Source organism: Brienomyrus brachyistius, chromosome 9 (genome assembly GCF_023856365.1).
Source record: "Brienomyrus brachyistius isolate T26 chromosome 9, BBRACH_0.4, whole genome shotgun sequence".
NCBI lineage: Eukaryota > Metazoa > Chordata > Actinopteri > Osteoglossiformes > Mormyridae > Brienomyrus > Brienomyrus brachyistius.
The window spans coordinates 21,048,688-21,065,421 of record NC_064541.1 but is presented as its reverse complement, the minus strand read 5'-3'; the positions used below and the strand labels follow the sequence as shown (position 1 = coordinate 21,065,421).

General features: G+C 42.2%; 1 protein-coding gene and 1 long non-coding RNA gene across 6 annotated transcripts in view; one reads left to right on the top strand and one right to left on the bottom strand.

Moving 5' to 3' along the window:
• The window catches only part of znf704 (zinc finger protein 704), a 21,594-nt gene extending 13,910 nt beyond the window's left edge, over positions 1-7,684 (top strand). For 2 of the 5 annotated variants that reach the window (XM_049026300.1, XM_049026304.1), the window contains exons 5-9: positions 473-573; positions 2,376-2,643; positions 5,328-5,456; positions 6,409-6,509; positions 6,631-7,684. In XM_049026300.1, coding sequence (XP_048882257.1) covers positions 473-573; positions 2,376-2,643; positions 5,328-5,456; positions 6,409-6,509; positions 6,631-6,742 — 711 coding nt within the window. In that variant the 3' untranslated portion in view covers positions 6,743-7,684. The remainder of the gene's footprint in view (positions 1-472; positions 574-2,375; positions 2,644-5,327; positions 5,457-6,408; positions 6,510-6,630) is intronic. The other 3 variants (XM_049026303.1, XM_049026302.1, XM_049026301.1) reach the window with 3 other exon arrangements.
• LOC125749241 (uncharacterized) lies at positions 6,340-16,734 on the bottom strand. The gene is made up of 2 exons (XR_007399814.1): positions 16,451-16,734; positions 6,340-6,988 (listed from the first exon to the last, which is right to left on the bottom strand). It is a non-coding gene; the product is annotated as an uncharacterized LOC125749241 (long non-coding RNA).

Genomic DNA, 16,734 nt, shown 5'->3' with positions numbered 1-16,734 from the left:
GCTCCGGACCCCCCGCGACCCAATAGGATAAGCGGTTTGGAAAATGGATGGATGGATGGATGGATGTACAATAACGATGCCATGCAGGCAATTTCACAGGCAGCTACAGTGCATGTTTACAGTGTGGGGTCCTGAATGGCAAATGGACAAACTTCATGAACGACATGAAGTTGACTGCTTGAATTTCATCAGGATGCTTTTTAGGGGGGAGGGTGTGACGGGAAGCGAATTAGCCGAGTGAATTAACCGCCATTTTAGGAGAGTCTGATTGGAAAATGGATGGATGATTGGCGTGAAGTGGGCGTCAGGTGTGATAGGTGCCCCTGAGGCTCATTTGCACAAATCAGGATGCCGATTGTCATTCGGATATCGGCATGTGAGACTCCAGACCCCTGACCTCTGCTTCTCAACATCTCCAGTTACCATCCAGCCAGGTCTCCCGGCAAACCCCCTGTCTCCTTCTCTTTGACAGAATTCCATGAAGGTGATGTTCAAGTGTCTGTGGAAGAACTGTGGGAAGGTTCTGGGCACAGCAGCAGGGATTCAGAAACACATTCGCACCGTGCACCTGGGGTATGGCCTCCCGGCGCCGTCCGACTCTGCAGTGTTAATATTCACATTAATATGATCATCTACAAGTTCTTCCAGCATCTGATTGCTAAGTGGGTGCTTCTGTGCAAACCAGCTATAATTTTACCCTTCCACACAGCTGTATATTTTTACTGGCCTGATATGGTTCAAGTACTTTGCTCCAGGTCACAGGAGCAGGGCTGCTATAGGGAGGTGAACCTGGAGTCCTTCAGAGTGTCGGGCTGCTTCCTCTCTGGCCGACGCTCAGGTTGTACCCCGGGCATGATGGCAGTGTGCAGGTCCTCAGGCCACATGCAGCTGCAAAGAGTGATGCTTTTTGGGGAGTGGTGCTGTTAGTAGAGTAATGATGATGAGTAGCATTGAGGAGTGCTGCTGTTTGGGGAGTAATGATCAGGAGTAACATGAGGAGTGGTCCGGTTTGGGGAGTAATGATCCGGAGTAGCACCAAGGAGTGGTTCTGTTTGGGGAGTAACGATCAGGAGTAACATGAGGAGTGGTCTGGTTTGGGGAGTAATGATCAGGAGTAACATGAGGAGTGGTCCTGTTTGAGGAGTAATCATCAGGAGTAACATGAGGAGTGGTCCTGTTGGGGGAGTAATGGTGATGAGTGGCACTGAGGAGTGGTCCTGTTTGGGGGGTAATGATCCGGAGTAGCACTGAGGAGTGGTCCTGTTTGGGGAGTAATGGTGATGAGTAGCACTGAGGAGTGGTCCTGTTTGGGGAGTAGTGGTGATGAGTAGCACTGAGGAGTGGTCCTGTTTGGGGACTAATGATCAGGAGTAACATGAGGAGTGATCCTGTTTGGGGAGTAATGGTTATGAGTAGCACTGAGGAGTGGTTCTGTTTGGGGAGTAATGATCAGGAGTAACATGAGGAGTGGTCCAGTTTGGGGAGTAATGATCAGGAGTAACATGAGGAGTGATCTTGTTTGGGGAGTAATGGTGATGAGTAGCACTGAGGAGTGGTCCTGTTTGGGGAGTAATGATCCGGAGTAGCACTGAGGAGTGGTCCTGTTTGGGGGGTAATGATCCGGAGTAGCACTGAGGAGTGGTCCTGTTTGAGGAGTAGTGGTGATGAGTAGCACTGAGGAGTGATCCTGTTTGGGGAGTAGTGGTGATGAGTAGCACTGAGGAGTGGTCCTGTTTTGGGAGTAATGATCCGGAGTAGCACTGAGGAGTGGTCCTGTTTGAGGAGTAATGGTGATGAGTAGCACTGAGGAGTGGGGCTATTTCAGGGATGTTCTTGGGCAGGTCATCTACAGAAATTGTTATTGGATATATAGTATGAATTATGTATGTTATATTTCTATTAGCGGCTGTCAGAGTGCTTCCTTCTCTTTAACTGAGACACAGTACGTCACGGAGCACATTTGCATTGCCAAACACAATCCCATTATGATTATTTTGGTTCTGGTTGGCAGTGGCGAATCGCCACGGTTACGGCTGTTTTAACGATCCCTAGGAGGCCAAACAATGCTGTTACGCAGAACAGTGTGATCTATAGAAATGGAAAGCGTGGATAAAGGCTTCATTAAGAACTTTGTCAGGCTCGATTTGACATGACAGTCCCCACCCATTCATACTCTGCCGGCAAAGTGTCAAAGGGACAAAGCGTTTCGCTGGGGGACAACTTATGGTTTTGTAATGCATCCATGAGAGCCGTCGTCAGGTGTTTCTCTCTCTTAAATGCCGTCTGCCTTATGCATGAATTTTCCATCATCCGTCCATGTTTCTGGTTTTATATCCATATCCACTGCCCCCTCCTCCATCACACCCCCCCCCCAGGCGTAACTGTGAGTCGGAGTGTAGTGATGGAGAAGAGGACTTCTACTATACGGAGATCAAGCTCAACACAGACTCCGTCAGTGATGTCCTGTGTGGCCTGTCCCCGCTGCCACGTCCTGTCTTCTCCCCACCACCGCCCCCCGATCCGGGACGGCCTGACGGAGGCGGGGGCAGCAGCGGCACCAAGGGCGACGGCAAGCTCTCCACTCCGCTGAGTCGTTCTGCCCCAAGCGCGCTCTACCTCGTCCATACTGACCACGCCTACCAGGTAGTCTTTACACTCCAGGAGTACAGGGTCTTGGGGGGGGGGGCACTAGGTGTAAGGCAGGGGTCACCCTGTGGGGAATTTTAAGGCAGAAGGGATATCTGTGCAAACCCCACAGAGTCAGAGGTGGAATTTGAACCCAAGACATTATCCAGATTTATTCATCTCTCCCCCAAATGTTGTTCTGCTCTCCTTCATCGACTTGCCTTTTTCTTCTGCACTTGCCTGACTCATTACTATGAATCCAAGCAACAGAATGATGCCACGGTTGTGCCCGTTGGCGAGGCCCTTAGCCCCAGTCGCTCCAGGATCACTGACCAGCCCCAGCCTCTGAACCTCACTGCTACATCATTCTGGACCCGTGTTTTTATGGGGTTTTTTTTTAAGTATTTTTTGATTTTCTATTTTCAGTTCTCTTTTGAAATTCTTTTTTTTTTTTTTTTTTTTTTTTTTTTAAGATTTCAGTGTCGTATTTATTTATTTTTCATTCATTTGCTTATTTTTTTATTTAGATAAGATGAACTTTATTAATCCCGCGAAGGGAAATTTCGACGTTACATCAGCAGTTACAGTGTTACAGACAAGATCAGACACAACATGAGCAGAGTATGAAAAGACATACAACCAATGTACTGTATACAAACCCAAATGACAGCCATAGTCTCAGACCTAGTTCTGTAATATACGAAGTGACGAGTGCTGGAATGTGTAAACGCAGGCCATGGGGTTCGGTGTTTCAGGGATGAGATGTATAGCGGTAATGATAATCACACAATAACTAGCAGCAGCAGCAGTAGTAAAAAATAATTAAAATCAATAAATAGAATAGCACAGGTATGCCCCATTTAACCTCCATTTGATCAACGACCACGTTAATGACCGTGGCCTAAAACATTACAATACAAGACACATCCAGCATTAAAACAGATTGTATCGGCCGCTGTTTTTCAGGGGCTGCCTGACGTATAATTTTACAGTACTGTAATTAATTCTAGTTCACTATATTTTACTTTGTTACAGATTTTTGTTAATTGCTTACTTATGCATACATTACTGTATTTTTTAGTTTCTTTAAAATGTGAAATTTAAACTAAAAACTTAGATAGGTAAAGTGTTCTCTGTTATAGAAAATGAAGAATATTTTGTTTTATGAAAAAAAGAATCGCGTACAAAACTTCTTAGACATGCTGCTACACACACTGCTCACACGCATGGTGAGGGTTTTATGTTTACTCTGCACTATAAGTGTTTCATATTTTAGTGAAGGTGAAAAGATGAGCATTATTGTACAGTACTGTACTAAATGTTTTCATATTGTGCATTAATAGTGCTGCTTCTTAAACTTTATGGACTATCTGCAAAGTATCTAAACTACATCGTACGGAAATTAAAGGCATCTTGCACAATGGCAGGGTAGAGTAGCCTAAGCTTTCCAAGTGACTGGTAATATTCGATCAACGTCCAAATCGTTTAACGTCCTGTTTTACAGAACATAGAGTGGACGTTAAATAGGGGATATCTGTAATAATAACAGTACAGTGATGCAGGGAGGCTGAGGCAGCCCCTACAGTTCGGGTGCATGTGTGAGTGTCTGCTGACAACAGTGTTGATTATTGTTGTAGAGTCTGACTGCTGCAGCGACAGAAGACCTGCAGAATGACTGTAGAGCAGCGTGGGTGGAGCAGCCTGTTGCTGAAGGAGCTGCCTGGGCACACAGGGACTCGTGCAGAAATATTTATATTTGTTATATATTTTAAGTTTTAATTTTATTTCTAGGGGTAGAAAATAAAGGGAAAGTTGTAGAGCTGTTCTATGTGTCTCTACACGAATACACGGTGCACATAATGTGCGACTGTTCTCAAAATGGGCAAAACATTTTCCAAGAATTATTAATGGTCATTTAAGGCTAAATAAAATAAAGTGAAACTGTAGTATTAAAAAACGCCAACAGAAAGAAGTGATGTTTGTTTTTATTTTTTAGTTTTGGAAGCACTATTTATTTACTTTTGTTTAGTTTTTATTTTTGCAGTTTTTGCGTTTGCTTTGGACGAATGCATCTGCTAAATGTTCGTTCTTTTTGAAGTGGCTCGGCTCCTGGTTTTCCTGTTTGTTTTGACTGTTGCCTTAAATGCCTCAGAGGAAGTGGCTGCCTCTCTCTGCCCGCCACTGCTGCAGAGCCTCAACACCGTAACTCCATTAGCACTGAGTCACGCGTCACTCTTTCTGACAGCCAGACTTTGTGGAAGACAGGGTAGGAAAGTGTCAGTGACTGTCTCCCCAAGGGACAGGCAAACTCATGCATGAACCCCGTCAAGCCCGCCCCCCCCCCCCCCCCCAATCTGATAGTCGGCGGTTTATTAAGCGTGCCCGCTCAGGAGGCTTAATCCCAGGCCCGATATCAGTGCACAGCTCTGTGTCCCCGCAGCAGAGCGGAGTGGAGTGTCACCCGGTCTTTGTGCTTAATGACTGCTCAGGGGAATATTCATGAGGAAAGCTGTGCTGGGGAGTGGGAACGGGGAGACAAGCCGGCAGAATGCGGATAGATCCCGTTGAACTCCGAGTGAACCCGGCGCACTGCTATCCCATTGTTTATTTATTTACTCACTCGTTCTGCGCTGTCATGACCGTTTGCGGAGCGGGGCTCCCAGACAGGCCCCATGTGAATGCCTCCACACTGCCCCCTGCAGGCGACCGCCCCCGTCACCATCCCTGGTTCCACCAGTTTCACCCCCAGCAGCACCGGCCCTGGAAGCTTCAGTGTCTCCTGGCAGTCACCCTCTGTCACCTTCACAGGTGTCCCCGTGAGTGCAGCACAGGTTTGCGGGTCACCGCTCCGCTTTTTCTATTTGGGGAGGAGGGGGGTGATGTGCAAGTTGCAGTTGAAGTCTTTCAGTAGGCTGTTGTTCAGTATGAAGGTATGAAAATGCCTGATGTCACTCTGACCGGCGATGTGAGAATTGCACATGCACGACATGCAGTATTGGTGTTAATATCGCACATCGTCCAGCTGAATGACAAACTACAACCATTTTTGGAATTCAGTACAAAATACCCCACCTAGCATTGTGATGTCATTCAGCACTGGAACTAGTTTTCCCGGCAGTAGAAAACCAACACCTTAAAGTACCAAAAGTACAGTACTGTGGTGCTGTGGAAAAGCGCAGTAGGGTTGACCGACTGGCTGATTTTGAGGGTGTAGGACCCTCTTTTACTTTTGACTGACTTGGGCTGCATAATGTGCAGATTATATTAATATCGACATGGCCATGTTATACACCTGCAGCTGTTTCATTGCAAGGACCACGATAGTTGGGTTAAGTTATACGTTACACTAAAAACATTCTGCAATTTTAATGATGGTTCTTTTTCGAGATTATTTAGTAAAAGTAAAAAGAAAAAAAGTCCATTTTCCAGCTGCTGCATTTGCATGAGCTCTGTATGCACTCAGAACCAAGCAGCATAGTGTCCATCCTTGCTGTCAGTCCCACCCACAGACCGCAGTCCTCTGTCTGCCACAATTTGAGGCAACACCACCAACTTGACAACTATTGGTGGATAAGGTCTGTTTAGCTATAATTTATTTCGGGTAAATTTCAGCTGCTTTTTGTTGTATTATTATTGCAATTTTATCGCATACATTACAAATGTAATTATTTTGATTTTATTTTTTTCAATATCATGCAGCCCTAGTACTGACTCTGTGTGTGTGTGTGTGTGTGTGTGTGTGTGTGTGTGTGTGTGTGTGTGTGCGCGTTCTGGCCTCTCCAGCAGGCATCTCCCCCTCATAGTCAGACCAAGGGCTCCACGGAGCAGCGCCCCCCAGCTGCTGCCATCCTCGCGTCTCCCCCACGGACAACAGGCCTCCTCAGGTACTGCCCTTTCCTGCAATGGCACCTTCCATACATCTCGTGACCTGCTGGTGTCTTCCGTGCGATACGGACGTGTGCATGTGTGGTGCCCGCTGGTTCACTTCTCTACTTCGCCTGACAGGAAGTCACGAGGCGAAGGCAAGAAATGCCGCAAGGTGTATGGCATGGAGAACCGGGATATGTGGTGCACGGCCTGTCGCTGGAAGAAGGCCTGCCAGAGGTTCGTGGACTGAGAGGGCAAGGCTGTCCTTTTGGCCCGGAGATTGAAGTGGACTGTCCACCCTTGGGGAGGGAGAGCACTCGTGGCGTGAGGGATCCGCCCACCCAGAACTCCGCCGTCACGTGGGGGTGGTTGTTTCTCTTATTTCCGTACATTCTGCCTCTGATCGATCAGCGTTGACTGATGCTGCTTCTCTGTGGAGATGCTCCTTTCTCCTTTTTTGCTGTCATTTTTTCCCAACAGAGAATACTTTTTTGACCTTATAACAGGGAAAAGGAAATGATTAAAAAACAAAAAAAAAAACTCCCGAAGATACTTTTTAAATTCACTTCTTTTGGGAATTCTTTGGCAAAAAAGGTGGGGGGGAGAAATAGCAGCTGTGACTCGCCGACGACGTGATTCCGGCCGAGACCAGCAGGAGGCGCCATTCAGAAGAATGTAGAGCAGCGGTGAAGCCCCGAGGGCCCGCCTGCTTCGGACGTCGGCAAAGACGGAGGACCTGGAGCAGTACATTTCTGCCAGCTTGAGATATTTATCACCAAGGGGCACGGGAAAGGAGACTTTTTTATGCCATTTTATATATGTGTTTATTAATAAAGACCTTTTTGTTTCAGGGACACTATTAAACCAGCAGCTACGTTGGATATACAGCTGGATTCCGTAGCCACTGGTCTGAATCCGTGTGAATATTTACTTGTAACCAAAAATGTTTTTGTTTTTATTCGCCCTCCCCCCTTTCGCTGTCATCATGGTTGTGCTTTGATTTTCAACATGCTGACAGTTTGCTTGAAAGTTCAAAAATCGATACGCTAAGAAAGACGTGCAGTCCGTCACCAGACAGTCAGAGCTGAACACAAAAAGTCCCATTTGTGCGGGAAGGTATATTTCTGTCTCCGGTAATTTATTTCCGTCTCGACAGCGATTTAAAAATAAATTCACCAGCTGAACAAACTTATGTTTCCGAGATGTACTGACTTTTTAATCTCTCAACTGAAAAAGATGTAAGCTGTGTGTCTCGGTGTTCTTCATTTCCTCTACGAAGTCTTAAGAAACGTGTAGAATAACATTTAAAAACATAGAAACAAAAGTCGGTGACTTATTGACGCCTGTTTTTGTGTAACAACCCACCCCCCCCCCGCAGTTTTCAGCAGTGATGCTGTGTGTTTTTTGTCCTGTACTTGGGTAGTTAGTCTGGGAACATGGTACAACGTTCCCGTTCTAAAGGCCGAAGGTGTGGAAGTCTAAAAGAAAAGTATGGGACAAAAAAATCGGGAAGCACAAATACTGGAGAACGTGGGCTGAAATAAATGGGCAAAATTAACCCGGTGTTTATCTAACTGCACATCTGCTAGATGCGATTGTTTTTAAAAAATATTTGTAAATTATGTACCTTTGAGCTGATATGATGGCATATTTGACCAGGAGTGTTTTTCTTAAAGCCAGGCAGGTCGGGGTGCTCGCTTCTAAGGCGGATGATGTGAAGAACAGCGGGCGACCGTAACCTCGCCTTTTCATTTCCACGGGCCGTGTGGGCGGTAACGCACAATGTGGAAAGGCAGTGGGGGGTTCGTCTGCAACAACTCGAAACAGTGACAAATCTGACATTTTGGAGAAATTGATCAGATGAACTGCATTTGAAAACCTTTCCGATTACCTGTGTATACTTTGCACTTTAAACAAAAAAATAAAATGCATTCTAATCCCCCCCTCCCCAGTCATCGGAATTCCATTCAAATTTTCTACATTTTCCATGCACTTCCTTGTTGATTTAGACCAGGGGTGTGAAACTCCAGTCCTGGGGGGGCAGAGCCCTACACATTTTTGGGTTTCCCCTCATTTAACACACCTGATTCAACTCCTTGCACATTGTGAATCATTTGTGGATGACCAGGAAAAGAACTAAGCTACACAGGGCTCCGTCCCCCCAGGACTGCAGCTTGACACCCCTGATTTAGACAGTTGTACAAGAGCCCCCATTTTTGGCTCCTCTCGGAAGCAGACAGCCCTGCATATCGCTCCGCCCCCTTTCTGAATCAGCTGTATTAACCGGTGAATTTGTCTCCTCGGGTCTGTTTTAGTCTCATTCTTGTTTGGTGTTTTTCCTTTTGCAAAGCGTTGTGGGGTTTTGTTAGCGTACGAAATAATGGATAAATGTTGCGTGTATAATGAGGCGGCCTTTAAATGCTTTATTGCGTACAATGGACGAGCGCTCAGGTTCTCTGCTTTAATTGGAGCGGCGATGGTGCTGCCCTGGCTGAAAAGCTGTCTGTTCTTTAAACCTGAGCAATTATACGGCCATTTTTGCACAGGTGCCTATATCTTTAGTCATGTGACTAAATGTAAAATTTACAATGAATATGTACGAAATTACCTGAAATTTAAACGAATAGCCGGGATCAATGTATTACCCACACACGTACCTATTGACCTAACTAATAATTTTCAAGCAGAAATGCAATGTATGCTAATTGTAAAGATTACTTGATGTTTAGTTATAAGCATTTCTTTTAATGATGGATCCTCACCAGAGATATTAATTACCGCGCCGCAAATTTGTGATCCCCTATATCAGTATTTTGATGCGTGGCTGCTTGCAGCATCATGGTAGATGCCATAAACCCATTATGGTCATAGCAGAAATAATGACAGCGATTAATTGTAGGGTAAATGAAGCAATACTGCCGATTAATCATCGTGACTTTAGCAACGATCTCACGCACAACTTCCACAATCACAATGCAGGCTTCAACGACGTATGTGTAATTGGTACTGTAGTATGATCACTCCCGTAACTGAGAAGGGGGCAGGAGGAAGTCCCGTTATTGTTGTAGCATTAATAAAGCGATCAGGATATTCTGAACCGGTGCCAGTGAAAATTATGCTGGCAATTAACGTTTTGTTGTCGGGCATGTTTATCTGTATGCATTTTAATAGTTCCAGTGTTTATGATCCAGAACATAAACAAGATTTGTGATCGTAGCAGGAATATTAAATGACATCAATTAAATCTTCATGCGACCAGACTATTCAGAACACTGCTCACAGCTTGTGAATATCTTAAATCCTACCTGAAATGATCAGGAAATTGAACAAAGGTTTAATGACTGATAATTTAATTTAGAAGAAATACTGAAAGTAATGAATAATTAATAAGCTTTTCAAATTATCCATAGAGTCATGGCAATAATATGTTATTAATTAAGTTATTCATTTCCATAGGCTAGAGGAAATCACTGTGACCTTTTGAGGGTGATTGAAGTGCTTAAGTTTTTTTCCCCCAAAGTATTTCCATTAAGAGATGCCATACCAACAAAACACGAGAAACAGAATAAAAGCTAAACAACTGAGATGAGTAGTAAAGGAGTATTTGAGTGTACAAAAGCTCAGCTATTCCAAGGCACCGTGTTATTGCGTTCAGTCGAGGTCCCACAACCTTTTCTGAAATCCTGAAATGTGTGCATGGTTCACGGAGGGGACGCTTGGTAAAGCCGGGCATACAGTCTCCCTCCTCAGCAGCAGTTTTTCATTAAAAGCAGAAACGCTTTGCAAACTCTATCCTTATAATTTGCTCCCCGTTCCCCTCTGCAGAGCTCGTGTAGCTGGGCGCTCGCCGTCCCCGGCGCGCGGTATTTTGCAAACGTCATTAAAAAGCATTTACTAAGCAATGGGGGATACGTGGCCGAGAGATATGTAAAGGTGATTTAATTGGGCTTTTTTTTTTTTTACCTTAGTGGTTCCCGATTTATAATCTTACAATGGGGACTCTTTCTGTGGCATTGGTGTTGGGGGGGCGGGGTGGTTATAATGAAGGTATGTTTGCCTTCACCTCCTGCTGTTCTGCAGTATTTGTGCTCGGTGGCTTTATTGAACAACTCCCCTCTCCGCTAGCTTCAGGATCGTACGGCGATAAGTAGGAGACTGTGCCTTTGGTGTTGTCTGGTACCGTGTCTTAGCGTCCACTGGATCGGCAGAGTGTCTCCGGTGTGGCCACACCGTGACTCCTTGACTGTCTCTTGAAACACAAGTAACATGTGTTTATCTCTGTAATGTTACGTTCCTTTTATACTTTAGCATGTGCTCAAACGACCCACTCTTCAGTTCTGCACTTCTTCGGTACGTTCTCATGTAGCCTATTTTGAGTGAACTGGAGACCTTACTTTTTGCCCATGACACAGGTCATGTAACTGGAATTTTCACTGGACAATCTACTCTCTTAAGAAACCAGTGACATGACTCTCATTTAAAAACACCAAAACAAGCAAAAAAAAAACAATAGAAGGGATGATATCATCTGAGATAGAGATCATATAAAATTGTATTAATGTATGACACAGTTGGGCCTTGTTCATCCCTGTGACACAATGCACCAATGAACTCTCATCTAATTCATTATTCAATACAATTTCTAAAATATATTTTAAAGATTATAATATAAAGGGGCAGTTTCCGGTACTGCCGAAGTGGGCAAAGGAGATTTAAGGTAAACCTATAGGTGCATTTTTAGCAAGCAAACAAGTACCGGTGAGAACCTACGTCACAGACATATTGTACGCATATATGAAATTATATTTTGGTGTCTTCTGAACTCCGGTTGCATTTTAGAATTACAAAATCTGAATGTGTGAAAATGGCTTTTCTAGCACCAAAAATCACATATTCAATTTTGTGCTGTCTTGGGCCGCGGGCTGTTACAAACTATTTTGTTTTTTGTTTGTTTGTAAGAAAGAAAACGTACATATCTCGGTTGCAATGCATTCAAATGTATTTAGACTGTTTCTTTTTTATATTTGTTTCACTCAGATAGCATCACGGTATGTCCAATAACATGCTATGTTTTCCACTCGACCTAATATGCAAAAAAGATTGTCGATATATTTGTCAAGGATGCATTGTTTGGGGAATTAATCAAAATTTCTTTTCAGACACTGATTTCACCCTGAGGGAAGGTATTGAAATGTATTTTAAAATGTTAAATACGTATATCTTTAAATCCACTCGGATATGAAGTGCTTTTGTACAAAGTCTCAAAAACCCGGTGGTATTAATATGAAATATGCAAACCATTGTGTATTAACGTAATGAAGTCTGAAGAAACTCCGTTTACGTTTTGAGAAGGGCGCTCTCGGGAGACATTTCAGCAGATTTTTCTTCCATTACTTTGTCAATGAGACCTGCCGATTGCCATCGGATCGTTCGAGTATCTCCGAACTAACTTATCAATTTTAGAAATGTAATATTGTTATTGGACATGCATGAATGCAACACTTCGGCTGTGTTACCACATCTGGATTTTATTGGGAAACCTTGAGTGGGCTACCAGTTTTTAAACGATTGATGTTGCTAATTCAGCAAGGTGCAATGTGTTTATCGTGCTTCCGTTACCGACCGGTTTTCATAGCAAAACGCAATCCCTAAAATGTAAAATAACCTCGTAAGGATACGCTATACAATTGTATAAATGTTGTATTTGGCTTAAAATTCTGTTTTTTTATGTCTCACGTTGTTTCATATCTATACCCTTCTAATAATACCGCCTCGTTAAATTTAGGTGAACTTTGGTCATTAACAGTAATTTAATGTAAATCTTTTCATTCTGTAAAAATGTGTGGGAAAGAAAGTAAGGAGCATCGCGTGCTTTTAGATGCTTACAGTTATGCAAAGAAAGCTGTAATGGTTGTATCTGCGAAGAAGAAAATTGGGTTGTCCATTGTCTATCGCTCAAAATAAGTGTAATGATTTTTTTTTTAACTTAACTTTATAACTGAATTTTGATGACTGAGCTACGCATTGGACTGAACAGAAATTAGGCCTATACATTTCCTAGAGTTTAACCAAACCGTTGAACGAGCAAACAGGGAACGTTCTTCTTGGTACTTGAATGTGTAATAGGCCTACGTGCCGTTTCACAATGAAACGGAACTAGCTCACTCAAAAACAGAAACAATAATCATCTACTCTATATCTCTGAATTCAAATTCAGTCTTAATTTTGGATGCAAATACTTCCCAGTACGGTTTCTGCGATTACGCTTCATCTCCGTAATCCTCAGCTAATATTATTATTATTATTAGGTTTGTTTTCATTGAAACTGCGCTAGATTTATAAAAAGTCTACATAGTAGATTGATGGACATGATTGTCTTCACATATTGGAACACGGATTGCGAAACGGATCTAAACGTTGAGAGAACGAAATGAAAGTGAATGAAGCCTGTACGGGGTGTCAGTAATGGATTACCTCACTGTTAACAATAATGACCACGTTAACCTCAACAGCTCAGCAACAGCCAGACTAGATTTTTACAATATTACAAATATCCTAGTTCAGTGTATTTTTATATTGCATGTGCATGAATCGTGTATATAGGTATATGTATCATATGATGTGATGCCTACAAAACAGTTACTTAAAAGCAAGTTAAACGTTGCTTTTTTTGTAGGGAATGGGTATTGCTGGGAACTCAGGATGTCACTCGTAAGACTGTCTTTCTAACGTTGGAAACATGGGTAGTTCTATCATAAGCAATCTGCTGTTAATCCGTTGTGTGTCAGATTATTCGAACATGTTGTGTGATTGTATATTTATCAATTTTTTTGTTACCACTCTTCATATCTGCCCTACTTTGTACCATGTATATTTATCGTTGTTTTCTCGCAGCTGGTGTTGCGACACAACGTCGCTCTCTCTCAGCTGAGCCTGTTTGTGCCGTATGCTAGGACGAATATATATTTAAAATACATTTCACCCAGATATAATTTAACTGACATTCCTGGTAACAAGTATTTTGGAGCAATATGTTAAACCACGGACTTCGTTCCCCACATTCGGTGATATATGCTTTGGTTGGATTTATATACAATGATCCGCAAAATGGTCATAAATTTGGATTAATGTTTAATACTAAATCTAAAAATCTTTATGAAGAGATTGTTAAATCATGGGATTATTATGTCTAGGGTAAATTAAAATGGATTTTAATTCCCAGCTAATTAACATGACTTTCAATTACCAAGTAATTAGGTTTTTTTTCCCAACGATTATGCATCAACATGCTCCATAGAATTTAAGGAAAGCAAATGAATTTGTAAAAGTATTAGCATAATTTATTTTCTAAACTCTATTGCTTATATGAAACAACACCATGACGTATTATCAAAAGGTGTCAGGTCCTGTGTTTCCATAATTTATTGATTAAGCGACTGTTTCGGTTGGATCAGAGGATCAAACTTGTATTTCCCACAACAAAAGCAGGTCAATCAAAACCTAGATATGGGATCTGTTCCCATCAAAAAGATCACAGGCCCTCAGCTCCAAATTCAGTTTATTCCTGCTGCCAAATGCAATTTACATACAATCTCCAGGGAGTAACCGTGTCTCAGTAATTGCACGTGTGGCTACATTGTGACAAACTAGTTACATTCTATTTATGACCCAAACAGGGGGTCAACTTCAAGGCTGAATCTCTGTTCTGAAAACCTTTCTGTGTTCCTGCATCTCTCATTTTCAGAAAGCAGAATTGTCCTGACATTTAAACTTCACCCCAATACTGCATTTTTACAGTATGACGCTATTGCCTACAGCTAAGTGAAGACATTATAGACTCACTCATTTAAGAGTTGTGACTAAGCAGCTGAAATACACCATGAAAAAAATCTTTTCCAAAGTTTATCTTCTTTTGAAAGATTATTCATGCTAACTTCATTGGCAACTAGATAGTATATGTATTTTTTGAATGGCTAATGTAATGGTATTTTTATAATCCAACACTTCTGGTTGTAAAGAGTAAAACTAGTCTTGCACCATAGTTCACTTTATTTGAGGTGGAGAAACAGTGACTGTTTAAGGTTATTTGACGGTTAGAGGGACCATGACTATTGTGACTAGATCATATTTGCTGAAAGTATTTTTAGTTATATACTATCACAACATTTCAGTAAAACAAGTATGGCAATATTTTTTCAGGCAGGGTTTTTAGTAAATATATATTTCTCTCCACACACAATCTTATACCAAAGGTTTTATTTCAGAATTTTACAGTCCAAAATGTAAAATGACCCACGTTGACAGTGTGTGTGTGTGTGTGTGTGTGTGTGTTTCATCTTTTTTTGCCATCGTTTTTTATTTTTAACTCATAGAGACTGGGCTGCATTATTCTATATGTTTCTCACATCACATCCAAACACAAAACCGGTCAAGACCTTGGTTTGAAACAAATGTTGTAGAAATATGGCTCAGTGATTTTAAAGTACATCCTGAACAATGCACTTGCTGAACAATGTTGCACAACAGTGGTAAATATTCCAACTTGTTGCACCCTGTTTTTTATGACTATGGTCATTTTATACTGTACAATAAAATACATTGTATAAGCCTGCTATAAAGAAACCAAACTGATGACTGTTAACTTCACTTGCTAGCTGGTTCAACTGTCAGTACTGTACAAAAAATGTGGCCCTGTTCTGTGATGGTAATAATGTTATTGTAAGTGTAGGTGTTGTCATTTCCTTTGGTGTAAGACCTCATATTTTTTTCTGTGTTTCCAAGAGCTTCTGATAATCAAATAAAAATTACTGGCAGCTGTTAGCCTTTCGGTATTTGTATTCTTTCAGGTTGTGCTTGTCTAACTGGAAGCTGGTATATTTTCTTCTGAAGAGTAACGTAACGCCCTGTGCTGTCGCCATTTGTTCGTCCCTTTCCTGCAGCAGAGTTGCTTATACACTAATATCCGCAAATGTCTGGGGGTGTGATTAGTCATGTTGCTGGGCTTTGGTGTCATCTGACATCAGGGCATCACTGCAGTTTCGTGGGACTCAAACTCAGACCACAGCCCAGGAAGTCAGTTCATTCTGAACGACTGCTTAAATACGGATCAGATTAAGAATCCCTTCCTTTCAGTTTCACATCCTTTCGATTACGTGGCAGGAAGCAAAGTGGAAAAGAATGTGAAGAAACAGTTAAAAGTCTAATCCTCCGGAGTAGCCCAATTCGGCCCCTTTGTACATCACTATGTTGAGTACATACTGTATAGGTGAATATGAAGTTGTCCTCTATGTTGTCACAGCTGTAAGAATGGCATTAACCTAGAATCAGCTATCGGTCCAAATGGTCCCAGACAATGACGACAACCTGCTTCTCTGTTACACTCAATGAACAATAATACATAATAATAACCTTGAGACAAAGATAAGGACTACAATACCTCATTGTTACGCTTCTACTGCCATCTTGTGCTTCTGAGTGGTACTGCATGTAAAGTTACTGAATTAAAATCATTGAAGGTATTCACAAACATTTTTATAAATAGGCGTACGTATATGTCCAAAGCACAAAAATAAAAGATCGAATGAAGGTGGATAAATGAATAAATACCACTAAATTACATTTTTGCCACAGAATTTCCAGTAAGCCTACACATTTATAAATAGCCATACCCATAAACGTGGTGCTAAATCATGCATTTTATAGCCTGAATTTCGAAGTGTCCTTACTGAAAATTTCACTGAGCTCGAGGAGTTTCATGCGTTTTCGTCCATTGGGTCAACATGCCAATGTACATTTTCACGATCTTAAGACTCCTTTTGCCCTTTTTAGAACACCGAGATCGTTTAGGATGAGCCGTCACGATTCCTGTTACAGCAACTTCTAAACAGGCTAAAATAAGTTAGCAATACACATATGGCGCAGTGCTTGTGAGCGAATTACCTTTGGCACAATATCTTACCTTTGCAGTCTTCTTTCTGGTTGACTTTTTTTTCTTCAGTATTGTTATACCCAGTCTTTGCATGCAGTAGGCGTCCACCTTGGACTGCTGTATCCTGTTCGTTCAGACTGCCACACACTATTTTAAAAGACTGTAATGTCTGTGGAGAGCAGGACAAACTACAATATAGGTCAGGATGATAATTAGTATTGCTCGGTAATACGATTTAGGTCTGAATATTTGAGTCGTGTTGATGGATTTTCTGCTGTATTCCGAATGCGTCTCTACTCGCCAGGTGGCGATGT